This window comes from Amphiprion ocellaris, unplaced genomic scaffold (assembly GCF_022539595.1).
Source record: "Amphiprion ocellaris isolate individual 3 ecotype Okinawa unplaced genomic scaffold, ASM2253959v1 Aocel_unscaffolded280, whole genome shotgun sequence".
NCBI classification, from domain to species: Eukaryota; Metazoa; Chordata; class Actinopteri; family Pomacentridae; genus Amphiprion; species Amphiprion ocellaris.
In genome coordinates, this window is record NW_026559456.1 from 655 (window position 1) to 22198 (window position 21544).

General features: G+C 38.7%; 1 protein-coding gene across 3 annotated transcripts; it reads right to left on the minus strand.

Annotated features, from left to right (window-relative positions):
- Positions 1-5161: 5161 nt before the first annotated feature.
- LOC129348486 (NLR family CARD domain-containing protein 3-like) lies at positions 5162-19659 on the minus strand. 3 transcript variants are annotated; one of them, XM_055008840.1, is made up of 7 exons: positions 17477-19659; positions 16936-17070; positions 7538-12907; positions 7287-7460; positions 6816-6989; positions 6061-6107; positions 5162-5910 (listed from the first exon to the last, which is right to left on the minus strand). In XM_055008840.1, the coding sequence occupies exons 3-7, from the start codon at positions 9394-9396 to the stop codon at positions 5378-5380; spliced, it is 2787 nt and encodes a 928-aa protein (XP_054864815.1). In that variant the 5' UTR covers positions 9397-12907; positions 16936-17070; positions 17477-19659; the 3' UTR covers positions 5162-5377. The 3 variants fall into 3 exon arrangements, 1 of the variants encoding a protein (XP_054864815.1); XR_008601016.1 differs by lacking the exons at positions 16936-17070; positions 17477-19659 and adding an exon at positions 14498-15260 and having other exon boundaries at positions 5773-5910; positions 6061-6989; XR_008601017.1 differs by lacking the exons at positions 16936-17070; positions 17477-19659 and adding an exon at positions 13861-14376 and having other exon boundaries at positions 5773-5910; positions 6061-6989.
- Between the last annotated feature and the right edge of the window lie 1885 nt (positions 19660-21544).

Here is a 21544-nt window from a genome sequence, read left to right on the forward strand (position 1 = left end):
TCGTTTTTCCACATTCATGAAAATGTCCTTTAGATGAGATGAATCCAATGAAACTGAAGAATTTCACACATTCTTTCCCATTTCATTGCTTCATTCATATATTTGACTCTCATAATTACACACAGTTTGGTAAATGTCACACTTTGAGCCTCTAGACCCACAACATCACTTTGTAAATTCTGTTTTTAAGGATCATTTCATGTCCTTACAACTGAGAACCTGCCTCACTAATTCACTTTCATGCTATTTTACTGTGAAATATTGAACGTTTTCCTCCATTTATCTGATATCTTCAAGATGAAATCAGCCAACAGTGTCTAAAATCACTGATTGTAGCTGCTTCACTATTTACTTGTGTGTTTTCTCTCCATATCTTCAGAATAATTCCTCCTCTGATTCTTCAGGCTGTTTCCAGTCAAGCAGCAGCAGCGTCCTCTGCAGGTTGGACAGATAAAAGCTTCCAGCATCTATCTGCTATTCCCAGGTTCTCCCATCCAGGAACTAGCCAGATCCCACCCTGCTGACTTCTAGCAAACATTCCAGGAACAAAAAGGGATGTGAGCAGTTTTCTGAGAGTCCCATGTTGAGCAGCAGTGGAGGCTGGATGTGAGGAAGTGGAGGTGGATCAGCTGATGCTGCTTTGTTGGCTTTAGATTCAGATCCAGGATCAGTTGAGCTCAATCAGTCCATGAAGCAACTGGCAGATAGTTTGAAAGCATCAAATGTGACAAGAATCCCAGAAGAGCTGAGTCATTTCTGCTGCTTTAGAAGCCAAATCCAAAGTGATGCAGGTTTGTTCTGTGTCGTCTCTGCACTCCTTCATGTTGGAGTTGAGATCAAATGAGAATGAAAAAGCTGCAAGTTTTCATGTGAGGCTGAAACAGACGCTGCTGATGCTGCTTTTAAAGTGAGCTTGGCTCCATGAACTAGTTGAAGATTCTCTCTGAGGGACTTTTAGTTGTTGAGATGTTTGCTGCTGCTGCATCATTTTAAAAGCAGATGATCCATGTAGAGCACATCTTTAGTCCCAGCATCATGAGGACCATTAAAGAAGGAAACATGGATTCATGTGGAACATTTACAACAAGCACACTAACACTGTCAAACATTTGAGGGAGAAAAGAACCCAGTGAGTCTTTCTGCACTCAACTTTATCTGACAAGAAAACAAGCAGAAAAGATAGAAATAGAAACAACAGAGGAATTCTCTGAGAGAGATTTGTGTAAAAGGCTGTAAAAAGCAGCTTTGTATCCTAAAGAATCCTCAAATAGGCTCATTTCCAGTCTGATGAGGTCAACAGTCAGACTGTGGAGCTTTAATTTGAAGGGACTGAACAGGAAAACAGTGAGACTTTTCACTTCTTTCAAATCTGTTTCACTGGAATCATGTTTTAATACGAGTCATTCTAAATACAGACACGTGAAATGAAAGAAAATACTCATTAAATAAAGATAAGGATACACTTTATTGATCCCATAGTGGGGAAAGTTCACCGTTACAGCAGCTCCAAAGAAAAAGTATAAAGTATAAAGACAGTGCAAGAATAAATAAGAAAACAGAAATGGTGCAAAAATGGCAGAAAAAATATTATATACAAATTAAATCAATACTGACCATGTAATGTTGAATGAACTGATCCATCATCTGGTGTTTTATCTGAATAAGAATTCACAATAATATAAAATACAACTGTATTCATTAAATCCAGACATTTAAAATGGAAATAAACACATTTTTAATCAATTAAACCTTTAATTCATTGAACTAAGAAAACCATCCTTTAATGTCTTCCCTTAAAACGAGCAATGTTTTTTAAAATATAGCTGCAAAGTAAAAGTTTCACACTAAAGATGAATCACTGATGAACATTTAATGGCATCAACTCAATTATTATGAGGAAACAGAAATCCATTTCTAATATTTCTATCAAATATGTTTGTGTCTATAAAATATACTGGACATGAATAAAAATGTCTGCATAGTGAAATATATGAAGTCCATCTGCATTTATACATCATATTGATGTTTAAATAACAGGAACTGCAGCCAACGTTCAGTCAAGTTAGTGGAATTACGGATAAACAACGTTTCCAGTGTTCAGCATCATGGAGATATGAGATCCCAGAATCAGCCATCAGGGTGAGACTCTGGCAGAATAACAGCTAAATGAGGAAACACACTGTGATATGATAACCTGAGATTTATAACCAAGTTATGCTAAAACCCAATGAATGTGATTAAACTAACTTCAATACTTATTTTTATAATCTTTGTTTAAAAGTAACTAAATCAAAAGAGTAACTCACTGAAGGGTGATGGATGTGGTTCTTATTTTTATAATCTTTGTTTAAAGGCAACTGAAGCAAGATCAAACATCTCGAAAATGCCCCCGTTTTTTTTCATTCTGTCTGAACAGTTGGTGCCGCTATTATTCCACAGTTCGGATGAGGTCATGTCTGGTGAAATGGAGTCACATGATTATTGTTGTTTCGTCTGATTGGTGAAACCAGTCATGTGGTAGATCCACTGAGGGCGTCTCTCTGGCAAAATAAAGCATATCAAATGTGGTAAATAAAAAAGGAACGAGTCAAGTGTAGCCCAGTGTAACGGAGTAAGAGTAGCGTTTCTAAAAATATCTAACGTGATTCCATATATATCAGTAAAACTTCTAAAATTTTCTTTAAGAACATTCACAAAAAAATCAACCAAAATCCAGCGAATTTCACTGGATTTTGATTGATTTTTTTGTGAATGTTCTTAAGAAGCATTTTTTTAACATTTCTTTTTTTCCACCAAAAATTTCCCAAAAATGTTGAAAATGTGGCCATCAGAAATGTCACCATGAAAATATATTTTTTTCCCCACATTTTCAAATTTTAAAACGGGTCAATTTGACCCGCAGGACGACACAAGGGTTAAAACTAATGAAAATATGAAACCATTAAATGTCATGGGCAATGCTTTAAAAATTACACAATTAGCGGATGATACAACATTATTTTGAAAGAATTTTCACCAAATATCCAATGCCTTAAAAGCTGTGTGTATTTTTCCAGAAGCCTCAGGGTTGTATTTAAATTAAATGTGAGATCTTGGATCATTCATGATAAAACACAAACTTTAATTCAGAATATTCTAGTCAAAAATTAGCTTAAATATTTGGAAGTAAATATCACTAAAAATATTATAAACATAGAAACTTCTAACATTCAAATTGTTTGGAAAAAAATCAAAAATCCCCGAATAGCTGGTTACAAAGGAATATTTGAATATTTGGTAGAATATTGTGAACAAAAATGGAAGGATTTCAGGATGAATTTATTCAGCAGATTCTTTAGCTGTTTCTGATAGATGTATGAAGAAAATCAACCAAATTCACTGTGATTTTATTTGGAATAATCAGCAACACTTGATTAGAAAAGGTGATGTGGTAAAATCAGTAGAGGAGGAGGTTTGAATGTCATTGATTTAGAAACAATGAATGGTTCAATGAAATGAAGGTGGTTCCAGACTTTTATAAAACATGAACATTATCTGTGCTTTACTTTACCGCCTCATCTTTTTCTAATGCTAGGAGGAATTCATTTTCTTTTAAGATGTGATTTTGATCCCTTGAGATTCCCCTTTAAATGATCAGATTTCCACATGCAGCTGTTATTATATTGGAAAATGCTTTATAAGCAGAACTTCAGTCCACACAAAGCTACAATATGGAATAACAGGAGTATTTTATACAGGAGGAAATCTTTATTTTGAAGGATTGGATGGAGAAAAGAATTTGGGCTGTAACACATTTAATGGATGAAGATGGTAATATTTGAAGTTCTATTGATTTTAAAACTAAATTTAATTCAGATTGCTGGTATAAACAACATTCTCTGGTAATCAAAGCTGTTCCAGTGGCTTTGATAAATTTGATCAAAGGAATATTACAGTATTCATCTGGAACTCCTGATTCTAATACACTGTTTATTGACAGATAGACATCTTTAGACATTAAATGTAAGAACAACATTTTAAGATTATTAGTAATAAAAGAATGTTTTCCTCTTCCTGTTAAAAGAAAAGTTTTATCTCCAACATTTTCAAAGACTGACACTATCAAAGTCAGAACCAGATATTTGTCTTTTCCTTTATTATCTAAAATGAAAGAAGTTCATTTCTAAACTATTTATGATGTTTATTCATGTAGAGAATGTTTCAGAATGAGATTTAATCTGGATAATAACACATGCACATTTAGTCCAGAAGATACTGAAACTCCAGAACATCTTTTCTCCACCTGAACTATTGTGAGGAGGTTTTGGGACAGAATGCATGAATGGTTGCTAACAAAGAATGTTAAACCTGTCTGTGAATACAATTCTATTAAGTTTGGTCTCTTCATGCAAAACAAAGATTTGGAATTTATGTGTAAGAATATATCGATAATTGGTAAATTTTATAGACACAAATGTAGATTTTTTAAAGGTTTCTCTGAATTTTATTGCTTAAAGAAATGATTTGAAACTTTTCTTTTACTCCTTAAGAAAATTGTAAAATAGAAGTGCCTTAAGACTGTCTAAGATTCTCATGTTATTGTAAGCCTTAAAAGTTGTTGCTCACCTCTTCAGGGCTGTGGGTCAGGTGGCTTACAGTTTTGTAATGTTCTTATAGATGGTTGTTCTTATATTTTGCTGTCTTCTGTGCTAGTATATTACCACAACGGCAGGACAGTTTTTCTGTCGGCATTTATTTCAGCTTGGCACAACAACCCTGAACCCGCGCGCTCACTCTCGGTGTCGCGATTAAAAAGGTTGTACCTGAAACAACATGAAACCGGAACTAATATCTGGGACACTGAGAATTGCAGAGAGGAAACACAAACCAATAATCAAATAATTCAAATAATCTATGAAAGAAGATTCAAGACACCAAATAAATAAACATCAAAATAATAAACAAAATAAAGAAAATGTAAATGAACATAATCAGACATAAATCCAATGCTATATTATATATTGATTAACCCCTGTGAAGTTAATTTATTTTAAATTACCTTATTTTAGATAATTGGATAATAATGCTTTTTAAGAACCCTGTTCCATGTTGAGTAGAATAAAGCAGATGAATAATAAACAGCTGATATAATGAATGTTTTTTCTTAATGAAGAACTCAGAGTCAGGATTTTTAGCCACAGCCCTTTATTCTTCTCCATCACACACAAGATGAAGGAAGTTCTCATTTCATCACTAGGAAACATTTACAGGGATTTCACAAAGAAACACATTTAATCCATGAATGTGAAAACATGTTTCTGAGGGACAGAGTCATGGAGAGACTCAACAATCTGTTCAACACTGTTTCTCTACCAGGAGGAGACTCTGGAGACTCAACTCAGCACAGAAACACTGAGGAACGAAACCTAACACCAAATCCAAATCCAGGATAGAGAGGTTGAGTGAATGTGGTGTTGAAGGTGTGGAGGTGGATCAGAGAGTCAGAGGAGACTCTGTAGAAGGACAGAGTTCCAGCAGGAACATCCACATAAACTGAAACTCTGTGAGAGACTGAGGAGGAACTGATGGATGTTTGACTGTTGTTGTGCCAGACATAGTAACCACCATGATCAGAGCAGAACAGACTCCAGGACACATTATTAAATCCAAACACACAGTCATCTCTGTCTCCTTTTCTTCCAATTCCTCTGGAACTCACTGATATACGAACCACTCCTCTCCACTCCACCTCCCAGTAACAGCGACCAGTCAGACCAGTTCCACACAGCAGCTGATGCCAGGGGAGGTCAAACCTGTCTGGATGATCAGGATACGACTGATCCTCCACCACATATGTCACCTTCCTGTTGTTGTCAGAGAGTTTGAGGTTTCTGTTTACTGTGTTTGTGTCGACTGTGAGTTGACAGGAATCTGATGGAGAGAACAAACACAACACAGCTGCAGTTATTGATGGATCATGTGATCAGTATTAAAGCTTTGATGATGACCTCAGAGATGTGACACTTTGAAGATGCTTGAATGTGCTGCTTTGTTTCCATCAATCCATTAAAACACACTTACACTTCCTCAGACCTGGTGTCAACCATCGGACTCCAGCAGGCGTCACCCTGAAAGGAGGAGGACGGTCAGAGCAGCAGCGACTCTTTCAGCAGCACACATGGACGTTACATGGCTCTCACACTGTTCCACTGATAAAGGACCAGTCCAACATGGAGACACAGACACCCGAATGCAGCATCTCTAAAGTCCCGTCCTGTGCTCGTCACGTTCCAGCTCAGTTTACACTCATTATTCAGCTTTACTCATTGATGCTTCCTCTTTTCATGGAGCTAGGCTAACAGTTTACCCTGCTTCCTGTCTTTGAGCTAAGCTAGGGTAACAGTTTACCCTGCTTCCTGTCTTTGAGCTAAGCTAGGCTAACAGTTTACCCTGCTTCCTGTCTTTGAGCTAAGCTAGGCTAACAGTTTACCCTGCTTCCTGTCTTTGAGCTAAGCTAGGCTAACAGTTTACCCTGCTTCCTGTCTTTGAGCTAAGCTAGGCTAACAATTTACCCTGCTTCCTGTCTTTCAGCTAAGCTAGGCTAACAGCTTCCTCTTCCATTCAGTCATGGTGCATAGCTGAACTAACAGTGTTCTTCTGCTTTTAATCTTTGTTGTGAGCGAGGCTGTTTCCTGAGAGTGTCTGTCTGTCTGTACCTGAGAGTGTCTGTCTGTCTGTACCTGAGAGTGTCTGTCTGTCTGTACCTGAGAGTGTCTGTCTGTCTGTACCTGAGAGTGTCTGTCTGTCTGTACCTGAGAGTGTCTGTCTGTCTGTACCTGAGAGTTTCCAGTCTACAGTCTGGATCCTCCACTTTAGCTCTCAGCATCTTCTCTCCTGAGTCTCCTGGATGGTTGTAGCTCAGGTCCAGCTCTCTCAGATTTGAGGTCTTGAAGCTCAGAGCTGAGGCCAGAGAAGCACAGCCTTCCTCTGTGACCAGACAGCCTGACAGCCTGCACACACAAAACAACACAAACCTGACGGACAACACTTGGCTGGATGTTTCTCACTCGCTTTTCTTCTTTGTCTTTCAGCTACATTTTGCTGCACATTTCATGCGTCTCAAGCAAATCAACAATCTCAACAATGATTAGTGGGATTTAATCATGTCAAAAATAAACCCTGACAAAGTCCTGCATAAATTCAGTAAAAGCTCATTTGATGAATCCCATCAGCAGAAATGATTCTACTCAGGTTAGCTGTTTATCCACTGATAGAAATCACATCAGTTTCAAAGTGTGAGTCCTGACCTGAGAGCTTCCACTTTACAGTGTGGACTCTCCAGTCCAGCAGAAAGACTCTCCACTCCTGAATCCTGCAGGTTGTTGTTACTCAGGTCCAGCTCTGTCACACTGGAGGACTGGGAGCTGAGGACTGAGGACAGAGCTCCACAGCTTCTCTCTGACAGATTACAGTTATTAAGTCTGAAGAGACAAAAAGCAGATTATACTGATGAAACTGCAGCAAAATGAAAAAGTATCTTCAGTCTCCAACTACTTACACAACTTTCTTGGAGACTTTGACCACTGGCAGCAGCCTCAGAAGAACCTCCTCTGAAGGAGAGTATTTCTTCAGGTCAAACACGTCCAGATGTTCTCCTGATGACATTAAGATGAAACCCAGAGCTGACCACTGAGCAGGAGACAGTTCATCTGTGGACAGACGTCCTGATCTCAGGGACTGTTGGATCTCATCCTCTAGAGAAACATCGTTCAGTTCATTCAGACAGTGGAACAGATTGATGCTTCTCTCTACAGACACATTCTCACTGATCTTCTCCTTGATGTACTCCACTGTTTTCTGATTGGTCTGTGAGCTACTTCCTGTCTGTGTCAGCAGGCCTCGTAGGATTTTCTGATTGGTCGGCAGTGACAGACCCAGGAGGAAGCGCAGGAACAAGTCCAGGTGTCCGTTTGGACTCTGTAGGGCCTCGTCCACAGCTGTCTGGTAGAAACCTGTTGAATAACTTTGGAACATTTCAGACCAACAGGATGTTGTTTGTTGTTCTTCTTCCAGCAGGTTGATTCCAGAGTTGATGAAGGTCAGATGGACATGAAGAGCAGCCAGAAACTCCTGAACACTCAGATGGACGAAGCTGAACATCTTGTCTTTCTGTTTCCGTCTTCGCTCTTCTTTGAAGATCTCTGTGAACACTCCTGAGTACACTGAGGCTTCACTCACATCGATGCTGCTTTCTCTCAGATCTTTCTCATAGAAGATCAGGTTGCCCTTTTGCAGCTGTTCAAAAGCCAGTTTAGCTAATGACTTAATGTACTGAATGCACTTCTCTAGACCGTACTTTTCTTTTGTATGATCAATCTGAAATCTTAGAAACTCTGCGTACATCTCAGTCAGGGTTCTGGGCAGATCTCCTCCCTCTCTGGTTTCCAGCAGCTCCTCCAGAACTGTAGCAGTGATCCAGCAGAACACTGGGATGTGGCACATGATGTGGAGGCTTCGTGACTTCTTCATGTGGGAGATGATGCTCCTGGCCTGCTTCTTGTCTCTGAATCTCTTCCTGAAGTACTCCTCCTTCTGTGGGTCGGTGAACCCTCTGACCTCTGTTGTAGTGTTGACGAGGTTCTGAGGGATCTGATTGGCTGCTGCAGGTCGTGTGGTTATCCAGAGGCGAGCTGAGCGCAACAGTCTTCCACTGATAAGTCCGCTCAGCAGGACTTCTATTTTCGTTGACTTTGTTACGTCCACGGAGCGAATGTTGTTTACATCAAAGTCCAGATGAAGGCGACTCTCGTCCAGTCCATCAAACACAAACAGCAGTTTGAATCTGCTCTTCTTGTAGCTGCTGGTTCCTGATGACTGCAGAGCTGTAAAGATGTAATTCAGAGCCTCCACTGTGACGTCTTTAGTTTCTGGGATACAGTCATGAATGAGCTCTGCCAAACCAAACTCTTGTCCCTGCAGTGAATTCAGGGCACGGAAAGTGAACGGGAAAATAAGATGCACGTCTTGATTGGTTCTTTCTTCGGCCCAGTCCAACACAAACTTACGCACAAGGAATGTTTTTCCAATCCCTGCAATCCCATTGGTCAGCACTGTTCTGATGGGTATGTCTTTTCCAGAAGGATGGTTGAAAATGTCTCTGGGTTGGATCTGTGTCTCTGTGTCTGATGGCTTCCACACCTTGTCAATCTGTAGGACCTCATGCTGTGTGTTGACGTGCACGTCCCGGCCAGCTGTGATGTACACCTCTGTGTAGATATCAACCAGAAGCTCCTCATCTGCTGCCCACCCCTCTGTTGTAACCTTAAATGTGTCCTGGAAGTTTGACTGAAGCTTCTGTTGGTAATATCTGATGGGACGTGGTTCTGGTACCGGAACAGTCTCATCTGTGTCAAACATGAAAGGAACAGTGTGAGGTGTGTGTCTACAGAAACCTCTGTTGTTGTTGGAAAAACACAAGCAACTAAGCAACTACAAAGAGGTTGGACTTTTAGTTAGCCACCGATAACATCTGATGCTAATATAAAGTTGGGCTATTGCATTTGTGAGATTTTCCTATACTTATTTCTGGGGGTTTCATTCTAAACTCTTCACATAATGCAGCAACTTACCCTGATCATTTGGAGGAAAGTGACTGAAAAACTGACTGAAAGGGCAACTCAGCTAAAGGGCTACCCAGATGGTTAACTATGGAGGCAGTCAGAAGGTAGGTGGTTTACCTCAAGTTAAATTTAAGGTGTTCTTAGAGTTCCTATTTGGAGAAGACCCTTTAGTCAATAGAACCTAAAAACAGAGAGCTGGACCAGCAGCTCTGTTCTGGGCTCACCAGGGCCCTTATCAAAATGCACTACTGGTCAAAACTTTTAGAACGTCCCAATTCTTCCAGTTTTTCATTGAAATTCAAGTAGTTCAAGTCCAATGAATAGCTTGAAATGGTACAAAGGCAAGTGGTGAACTGCCAAAGGATAAAAAAAAAAGGTAAGGTTATCCAAAACTGAAAAATAATGTACATTTCAGAATTATACAAAAAGGCCTTTTTCAGGCAACAGAAATGGTTTAACAACTTAAAGCTGTTCTGCAGCAATTGGAGGTTGATCAAGCCTTGAAAGTTGGTGTTACCAAATCCTACAGGTGTCCCAACTTTTCTAGATTCCTTCCAACCCCCTCTGTCTGCATAAAGTAGTGTTGGAACACACTGTGGAACCCTCCAGAGCATTATATGAACAGTATTGTACTGCAGAAAATAGCGTGTTGCTATAAAAATGGAGAGGAAAAGGTAATTAACAATAGAAGAGAGACAGACCATCATTACACTTAAAATGTAGGTCTTTCCTCTTGTTACGCACCCGTCTAAGGGGAAGGTGGGTAGCATAATGTTTTTTTATTTATTTATTTATTTTTTTTTTTTTAAATATTTTCCTAGTCCCCAAAAACAATGATTAACAGGTTCTCAGAAAAATACAAAAGGTTTATTTACAATATTTACAAATAAAGTAGGCCACTATATGGGCTAGTCATTCAAACAATAAACAAAAACTGGATACAAACTAAAGAGACATTCAAGCGCTCAAACAAAAAAAACCTATCCAACAGACCTACAACTACTACAAAATGAAACCTAAGTCTAACAAACAAAAACCACACTATCTTAATCTGACAAGTAAACACAGGTATCAAGCACAATAGGTTGGAGTCTGGGGAAAAAATAAGGGTGCTGCTGTCAGAGAGGCTCCACTCCACTGAGATTTTAAAATGAGGAACAGCCAATCAGCAACTGGGTCCGCCTGGCCACCAATTACAGCTCCTGCACACAAAGATCTACACACAGACACAGAACACCCACTACAACCTAACAAGACGAACAGACAACTCACAGAAAACAAGGACAAGACAAAGATCCACACAGAGACAGAACACCCACTCCCAGACAACAAAACAGATCCAAACTACCAACACAATATTACAAAATACGGCCACAGCCGTAACACCTCCAGAGAAACTGAAGACATTCAAGGTGTCAGTGAGTACAGTTTTCTTCACCATCAAAAGGCTCTCAGAAACCAGCTTAAAATAGACACCAGTTTAGAAAATTAGATTTGAGGATCACCAGACACAAAACTGACCATTATGCTACAGCTACACTACAACCTGCTGCCTCATGCAACTCCATAGTCAACCACTGTTCTGTGTTGTACAAAACAACCTGCTGAAACTCAGCTTCCATTTCAGGCATGAGGAACTGCTGCCATCTTTCTTTACAGACCAAAGAATCCATCAGTTTTACCTTCAGTCTGAGGAAGAGGAGGCTGAGTCTGAGAGGAGGAAGGTTCTCTCTTCTCTGAAGTCTCCCCAACATCACTGACATGAACTGACAGACAGACAGAGATCACATGTTATATTCTCCACTGCTCACTGCTTTCATTTATTTCAGCTACAACAGACTTAGAAGGGACTTTATGTTGACATTTATTGATGAGTTTATGGTGTTGATTAACTCTGGTTTTCTGACACCAAACTGCTCCTTCAAAGTAAAACCTGATGTTACTCTGACATTAGTCTGGCATATCCAGACCATTCTGAAGAACAGAGTGTTCTGGCTTCACCTCATTATTATTCTGCTATAGAGGGAAGAAGGGCTGTCTTTTTAAAGCAGCCACAGTCATCCAGGGTGGAGCTAAGCCCAGGATGCAGCAACAGTGTCCCCTTAAAATAGTCAGCCAACATGGCTGCCTTATTGCTCCATCCAAACCCTCTGAAGACTTGACATTTCCAGTGTGGTAGGTCACTGGGAGGTTGTTGATGGTTTAAAAGTAGAACGTAATGTTACATAGTACTACATACTAACATGCCAGATGGTACACACAGAAAAAGATGTAGTACATCCCAGTACATATTATGTAAATGTAGTATGTCAGAAATACCCAGATGTCTGACCACATTCAAACTGATTTTGTAGAATGCAAACTAACATGTTTTTCTGGCCGTTCTGACCCACATTCTATGAACAGTCATAGCACTTAACAGTGTGTCATGGAAATAGAAATAAGTTTGAGCTGCTGAGAGCTCACAGTCAGATGACACCACATTACTACAGACTGGGATAGTCAGAGTTTAAGGCACCATATTATGAAGTACTATGTTCTAATTGGATGCACACTGCAGGACACAGTGAATACTTTGTGAGGTCAACTGTTGCATGTATTCAGATTTAAAGGTTTGTGATTTGGAATGCAGCTGCTTCAACAACATTGTTCTGCCCTTACTGAGAGCTGATTGGTCAGCTTCCCTCTGGTTGTAAACTGCAGGACCACTCCCAGCTAAACAGCATGAATGAAGAATCTTCAGAAACTGTCTGATCGGCTCATAATTTGGTGAGGACAGGTGGGACATGCTTTGCTTCCACAGAAGGTCAGCTCATACAGAACTAATTTTGGTGTTCTATCAAGGTTTAAACAGCAGGGGGCAGCATTCAGTCAGTAGGTTGATCAGTAGATTTTACAGAGGAACTGACCTTACATGTGGACTCAGGAAAAACTGACAGAACCTGAACTCTATCAAACTGTAGCAGCACCATCATGCATCTTTCTGACTGTAATGATATCATGTTGTTCTTGTCTTGTGACTGACCTTCTGGTCCTGAGCTGCTGGCAGGAAACCTCTGCAGCAGATCATTCCTGGAGATCTTCTCTAAAACCACCCTGGTCACCTGCACAGCTCTCTGAAGTCCATAAGTCTCCACCATCACATCCACAGTTTTACACCTGTCTAGTGTCTGTAGTCGGCTCTTTGTGATGGCTGGGAGGCCTTGAACATTGTTGGGCTGCTTCAGGTGCCACTGGAATGTACGCAGCTCAGCATCACTCAGATCATCCAGGATGTTTTTGAGGTCCTCTGATGTCATCGTGGCTCCCTGATAAAGTCAAAGAATACATCAGCAGTTAATGAACAGTTGTGTTGTTGGTGTGGTGGAGGTTGTTGTGTAGCAGCAGGACTGCAGTCAATCCAACAAGACAATAAAAGTTAAGACCTCACAAACAAGGAGTTGACTTGGCTGCCTTCTTGGTTTATCATTAAGGCCAAATCCATCACAAAATAACAAAAACGATACTCAAAACTACAAAAATGGTAAAAAAAAAAAAAATTTCAAAAACGACACAAACTCAGACCCTAAACAAGAAAAATGAGACAAATTGTGATACAAAATTCCAAAACTTAGACAAATTCAGACACAAAACAACATGAACGGGACAAAGGCAACACAAAATGGACTCAAAATTACAGAAATTGAAAGAATTAGGACATGAAATGACACAAAGGAGAGATAGAATGGTAAAAATGAGACAAATTAAGACACAAAATGACAAAATGAGACAAATTAAGAAACAAAATGGTAAAAATGATAAATTAAGACATGAAATGACAACAATGAGACAAATTAAGAGACAAAATGACAAAAATGAGAAAAATAGAGTGACAAAAAGACAAAAAAATGAGACAAATTAAGACACAAAATGAAAAAAATGAGACAAATTAAAACATAAAATGACAATGAGACAAATTAAGACACAAAATGACTAAAATGAGACAAATTAAGACACAAAATGACAACAATGAGACAAATTAAGACACAAAATGACAAAATTAGACAAATTAAGAGACAAAATGATAAAAATGAGATAAATTATGACACAAAGGGGCAAAAATGCGAGAAATCAAGACAGAAAAACTATAAAATTTAGACAAATTAAGACACAAAATGCAGATCCCAGACAGAGAAAGGAAATCAGGGACTATCTCTGGTCCAGCTGCTCCTCATGGGATGAATATTACTTTACTATTATATATCTGAGGAAGAATAATTACCTTTTAGGACTAAATATGATCTGATGGAGTTCATCTTTTCATTTGAAGATCATAAGTAGACCCTTAATTCTTCACAATATCCAGATATTGGAATTCTAGAGTGAAAAATGTCAGAAATGTCCCAAATAAAGAGCATGAATCCTAAAAGCTGCTAGTGTCTGTATTCAGCTCTTGTAGATCCATGTCGTCTTTATGCTGCACTGGCTTTGATCACTGATGGAAGTCATGAGTGTGAATGGAGATCCTTGTTCCACTTCTGTTCTACCACAAACATATGGTCCACACAATGTTCTAGTTCTACGTGTGTTGTTGAAAAATCACGTTCAAAGCATTTCCATCCTACAACTGTTGTACTGAAGTTCTGCTGATAAGAACAACTCATGTTTAGAACTGCCTGACAAATACAAATGATATTTACTGATAAAACACATTGATTTCAGCATCAGTTTGATAACTCCTGCTGGTTGGGAACAACATGTCTGAAGATTTGGTTTTAGAGAAAAAAAACATTGATTTAATGTTTTAATTGTGCCACAACAATGTTGTTTTTGAGTTAAAATACGATGAATGATTCAATCAGTTTTATGTTCTATAGATATATAAAAGATAAAAACAGTTTAAAGTGTCTTTTACTCACATTCAGACGGAGAAAAGAAGCTGCGACATGAAGACGGTAAAAGCAGAACTATTTTGAGGAACAGGAAGGGCCGTGACATCACTGTTGTCAGGGCAACGAAGCAGGAAACATGTTTTTTAGATGCTGGAACAACAACAATAGAATTCCCTGAAGGGAAATTCAACATGTGTTCTCATATTTTTAGCTTCCTTCATTCAGACGCCTGCCTCTGGATCTGGACTTCTTAGAGTTCACTCACACACAAGAACTTGTGTTTTTAAAGGCTTCATCCAACCAAGTAGAAGTTTGTCCAGCTTTTTGAAATGCACAGCTACACCATCTTATCAGCTCAGAAAAAGAAAACAGGAATCAGTACATTGCAACTGTGCACTTTGAGACAGGAGCAGCTGGGAGACAAAGAATGCTCACATCCCCAGAACACCTTTACAACTTACTGGAACTTAATATGTCTGCCCCATGTAGAGATAATAGTATCTGTGAAATATTAGCTCAGTATGTCAGATACTTTCTTAGAGTTTTTTCAATGGACTGTAGACTCAGTTTCACTAGTTTTTTTTCTCACGTATAAATTTGAGGCTGTTTGAATATCAATATCTCAAGAACAATTCAAGATAAAAGCCTGAAATCTTCACTTGTTTGTCTTGCTAACATCAGCAGATCAGATTGCTGGTAAATACAGCGGTGCAAAAAAGTTTTTGGACATCCCATAGTGAAATACTGCATTGAGAATCACTCTGAGGTCTTCAAGTGTAATTTATTTAAGTACAGTTATAATACTAAACACATCCTTAAAAAAAAAAAAGACATTAAAAACTTCAAATTGATTGGTTCCATAAAAATAAGAACTTTTGAGTATTGGATCATTTTGGTAAAACTTTGTTTTTCTTGCAAACAATAAAAAAAATAAATTATTTGTATTTGTGTCTAATACAGCCATACCTTTAGAAACATAAAAAAGACTTTTCAACAAATATTTAATGATAATATTTGAGACAGTGTAAAATTTTCAGGGCGTCTGAAAACTTTTTTCCACCACTGTTTCTGTCAAAGCATGAAAATGTGCCATTAGAAAAATGCCACTATCTCCAGACCCATATATGTGGTCATGGTTCCATGATGGCAATGTCATGCTAATGACTGGATGTAGCTAATTTACAAAGAAATGACACTAAACAACATGTCAGCTTTCAAAGGTTGGACTTTTCATCAAACACTTCATGTTTTTATATTTCAACTCACCCATAATCTGAGATTATTTGATCTACTTGTTCAATATTAGAGATTCTTCATTATTGTCCTGAGATAGATAGATAGATAGATAGATAGATAGATAGATAGATAGATAGATAGATAGATAGATAGATAGATAGATAGATAGATAGATAGATAGATAGATAGATAGATAGATAGATAGATAGATAGATAGATAGATAGATAGATAGATAGATAGATAGATAGATAGATAGATAGATAGATAGATAGATAGATAGATAGATAGATAGATAGATAGATAGATAGATAGATAAAATGTCTGCCAGAAACTCGCATACTTGAGCCAGATAACTTGTCAGGTGACTTGGGAGAACAGGTAGGGAAGGGAATCCAACAGTGCACTTAGTTTTGTCAGTCAAGTAAAACTAACTAGAGAACTACATCTAACAAATCCTGTGTGGGAAGTGCAAATAGAGGCCAGGATGTCAGTGTGAAAAGACAGCTAGTCCTTGTAATGTCCTGGGATGTGTAAGGTCTCATAGCAGGTGGAGGCTGTGGGGTATCTGCCCTTCACTACCTCTACAGAGAGTTCTTGGTACAATCTTCCATCCAGTCCAGAGTTTCACCACATTGGTCAGTTCAGATGGAGTGGATTCAAATGGATTAAATAAATGGATACAACTAATGAAATGATCAAAACAATCCAGCTTTAATAATCACCCAAATAAATGAGCACCTACAGCACTTCCAGTGTCCACTAAATAAAGACTAGTTTAACCCTGGAGAAAAGTTATTTATAGAACAGCTGAGTCCCTTTCACAGTTTAACAGCCAAATAATATGAAATAAGGATGTGCACCCTGTAAAGCTACCGTTAGCAACCAACTCCCCAAGATAGAACGTCATCATCATCACCATCATCATCATCATGTAATGTGCTGAAGAAGTACCGGTTTGATTAAAAAAAAAAAAAAAAAACTCAAATCATTTTTCCACTTCTAGCATCCTTATATTGCCGATCAGTTTTTCAGTCTAATTGAATTTCAAACCTGATGATTCTGGTTTATGTGATATTTTGTAGAAGACAGAAATCATAGGAAAAATATTGCAGATGTTCAGTAATAGATGCCAAGCAGGTGAGAGCACATAATGAATATAGTAAATATATAATAGTGATGGAGAAAGGCAGACTGAGAAAAATACAAGCTCATAGTAATTCACTTTCACCTCTGGGCTGATATTCCTGCTCCCTCTTTTGGAAAAATCAAGGCGACTGTGTTGGTGGTTGAGTCAGCTCTGTCCATGTTGGAGTTTCTTTAAGGCCTCACTGCAGCTGCTTCATTTGTCTTGTGACGACAATTACTGGTGATAGTAATCAGAGAAAGAATGGAAAACATCACATTCTTTGTCCTAAAGTAAACTCAAAGAGGAAGATATTTTTAAAAGTGATATTTTGAGGAATGTATTTTCTTCAGATAAAATGTTTCTATCCACTGGTAACTAAAGTAAAAATGATTCTGTACATCTGCTCACTGAAAAAACTCCCTGCATCTGTAGTACTGCAACCAACCCTCCATCTTTCATGTTTTCCACAAAAGAATTTGGCAGAGAAGAAATGACATTTTTAGAAGTGAAAGTTTTCTTTCCCTTGGGAATAAATGATATCAAAATACATCTATTTGAAATGCTTAGCAGTGTGCTTTTAGGACCAATACTGTTTTACCACTTCTAACTTTTGCAAAGCGACATTTCCCAGACTTTAACTCACAGCATGGATCAATAGCTTCTCAAAAAGCCGTCTTCTGTTGTCCTCAGTTAGAGGAGGGAGGTTCCAGGCAGAGGCCAAGTCCTCAGCACTTTTTCTATCTTTTTCAGAGAGTCTGGAATGCCCTTCAAGCTTCAAAACAAAGGAGAGCAAATTAGGAAAGAAAATACCAGATTCTATGTGCAGCTGTTAAAGACCTGAACACTAAATAATAAACGCTGGAACATGGTGGGTCCAGATAAGCTCCACTGTCTTCACAGATGACTGGCATTTGAGTCACTCTACAATCCACATTTTCATTTTTAACATAAAAGTAATTCATAAAATTCTCATCAGCTCCCAGGCTTGGATTAGTCATAAACATCACTATGAGCCCTCAAGGACACTGGATATAGGATAAAAAGGTGCCCCACTGTGGAATAAATAGAACATGGAAGGAAACAGGTTATTGTTTAAATGATCATAGAGTGTGATTGTTCCTCTGATGTCCAGGTCTGGACAGTCCTCCAGTGTAGCAGCTGCAGTTTCAGGACTTCCAGTGAGCAGAACATGAACAACAGCAGGGCTGAGTCCTGAAGACACATGAAGAAAGGAGTGGCCTAACATTCTCCCTGCATGAGGAACACATCACTTTCCACAACAAAGTGAGAGGCTGAGGGCACTAAATGCTCAGGATCTCCTTCAAAAAGCCTTGGAATGCTGGAGTGTGCTGCTGAAGACATAAAAAACACACAAACAATAAACAACAGGCTTCCTCCCACAACACAATAACATGCAGGTTAATATTAGTGAGTCTTCACTGCCTCTAGGTGTGAATGTGAGGGAATAGTTGTCAGACTGCATTGTTAGCACAGTGATGCATCAACACATCATAGAAACATGGTGTTCAAAAATCTTTCCTGTCACCTAAAATAAAGTCAACATTTGTGAGGATGCCACAGACACAAGACACAAACCCTGACTGCAGCTTTTCCATGCATGTAGAGAGAAAAAAGCCAATGACAGCCTCTCCAATAGCAGCGTCTCCTGCAACACAATGTCAGGTTTATACCATGAAGAAAATGCTCTCAATCCTTTGTGACAATTAAAACTTGTAACTGGACCGACCTTCAAGTCTGTAATTCAGGGGTCGTGTCCATTCCACATCAGGCCGTTGGTAAAAGGACATCAGTGCCATGTCCTGCTGGGCAGGACTTTTTCTGATGTCCATGCTGAGAAGCAAGGGACTCTCCATTTCAGGAATATGGTGAAAGTGATCAGCACACTGAGATATGGCCTTGGTAGGGTCACTGATCATTAACCAGCCGTAAAAAGCAAATGTGACCCGAGGTACTTAAGAATAAACTGGTAAAAAGTGTTTTAAAAACCCATAAAAGAACCACCAGCTTAAAATAAGACACACAGGTAAGTATTGTAAAAACAAGGCAGAGACCAGACTTAAAATGTGTAATAAAATTTATTTAAAATATTAAAATGAAGCAGCAAACAAAATGTAATGTTAAAATTAATTTATTAGCTAAATACGATTTATTCCAGGTAATTATCAAAATGGCCAAATACAGAATAAAATACAATTAAAACCTTGTAGACCCTGGGCGTAAACAGAACCTAAAAAAAAAGGATATTAACATTAACAAAAGACCAACAAGGATGGTTGAGAAGGAATCGCCCCACCGCAAACAAAACAGAAAGTGCTATCAACACACACACGCCAAACAGCAAAGACCCCAAGTGAATAAACAAAAATACGGGCTAATTCCCTCCCAAGCCACCGCGGGAAACTAAACTCACTAAACCAAAAACTAAACACCCGGGGACATCAATAAAATAAAACACGGTGCAGAGAAATTAGGGTTAGAACAAACCAATTAAAGTAATCGAGTTGAATTAATCAAAACCCAACTGAAATTCTAAAACCCTAAAACACTTTAAAGCACTCTAAAACAGTAGCAGGCTAAAATCTGTGGATTAAAAGAGACAGAACCGATTGTAAATAGTACTAAAAAACTATTAAAACTTCCATCTCACCGTGTAGATTAAAACCACAGATCCAGGGGATAAAAGCTGCCACCGGAGTATCTCTGCACTGAAACCCTTAAAACGCCATTTAAAACCAGACTTAAAAAGCATAAAATGAGTGAGAACTAAAAACACCTACCTGCCTCCAGCCAGCCCTAGTGGAGACTGACTGAAGGCAGCGGGAGCTATTTAAAGGCCACTTCCGGAAACAAGGGGGAAGTAATGCTACCCTACGTCTTGAGTGAGTGGGGACCCCTACTGGCCGCTACACAAAATAAAAACAAAGTTGTTTAATATGCTTCACTTTCAAGCAAGAAAAAAGATTTTAAACAATGAGCTATGAAGACTGTGTTGAGTCTAAATGTGTGATTATTAATAATAACATTTTACTGGTAGAATAGTCTCTCTGGACCTCATTTATCTTTCTGATATAGGTGAAAACACACTGGCATAATCATCTAAGCCTAGCATGTCATTTTACTGCAGCCTGCAAATTAGTGACAGGGGAAGTTTGGGAGGAAACATCTGGAAGGAAGATGTTTCCCAGCACCACCAACAGGGTTTAGTCATTCACTCAGAAAGAAAGGGCTTCAAATATGAGGGAAAAAAAATGGCATTTTTCAGTGTGTAGGTTGCTGCTTGGAAGTTGTTTTTGTTTGCTGTAGTGAAGGTACTTTGAAAACAACACAAAGACAGCAGAAGGACAGGATAGAGATGCATGAAATGTTCAGCAAAAATGTCAGGTTTATACTTCTAACTGTACGTTCAGTGAGTTCCACTACAAAAAGACTAGAGCAGACTTTGTGACATGCCAGTTTTTACTGGAACGTTTCAACAGTTTACCTTCCTTAACTTTCCCACAGCACTGCTAATCCTGAGCTGTAGCTACTATCAGTCAGTGCTGCATGAGGTCTGGATGGTCCAGGAGTTGCTGCTTGGTCTTCCTCACTGACAGGACTCTCATTTCCTGCACTACCCACACAATGTTTTTAGTGTGTTACACTTCCACGCTCTGTGCTAACAAGTGTAAGACAATTGTTGACAAGAGAAAAAACATCAAAAATTCAAACTAAATAGACGCCTTTCTCCACATGATGAAGCATGAACCTCAATAAAGTCAGGAGGAAACAATTCTGTGCAGACTGGACACTGCTGCATAGCTGCTGTTGAGAAATTGAAGATACAAGATAAAAGCAGTGTTATTTTCAAACAAAATATTTTGTAATGAGCTCTGTTGTTTAATACTGTGAGATATTTCAACAAAAACTTGAAGAATACTTACATTTACTTTCTTCATGCTCACTGTTAGCCACAGCAGCGAGGTTCCCATCACTGCCACCATCAGCAACAGAACAAGACTTGATGTGTTCTGTCCTGAGCTGCAGAGGAACTGCTACTTCACAATTCTGACATGAGGCTTTTGGCATGCTACTGAATGCTACTGAATGCTTCATCTGTTAGTTGTAGTGGATCTGTGCTGAGTTCTTCTTGAATTGGGGCTATGAATAGATTTATACCTCCACGACTTGCAGCCTTCAGAATCCTGCCTGAGCAGCCAGAACCACCAGGTGCAACAAGTGACTTTTCCACTGCCTCATCCACCTGCAGAGAACATTTAGACTTCATATATTTCATACTTTATATGTTATTCATGGTATCTAGAAGTGAAGTCAAAGCTAATAAACTGCTGCTGCATATGTACTTTGAATGAATGAGTGACACGAACACAAAAACTGGTGTTGGCCTTCCTGAAGACTGGTAAAGCAGCCATCCACCAGTAACTGGTTCCAGTTTAGGAAACATAACTTTGAGGGCATCAAATAACTGGAAGCACAAAGGATACAAATGTAAACACCGAAGAGAACACACATCATTCAGATCAGAAATAGTTTTTATCATTGCATGACAAACCAGCAAATCCTTGGAATTTAGTTTTTTTTTTTAATGTATTTCAACTTACAACTTTTAAACAAGGCAGCTGGGTTAAACCACATGTCAGAATCAAAATCTACACCAAATTAAAAATATTCTGTTCATAAATTGTGGTACTGT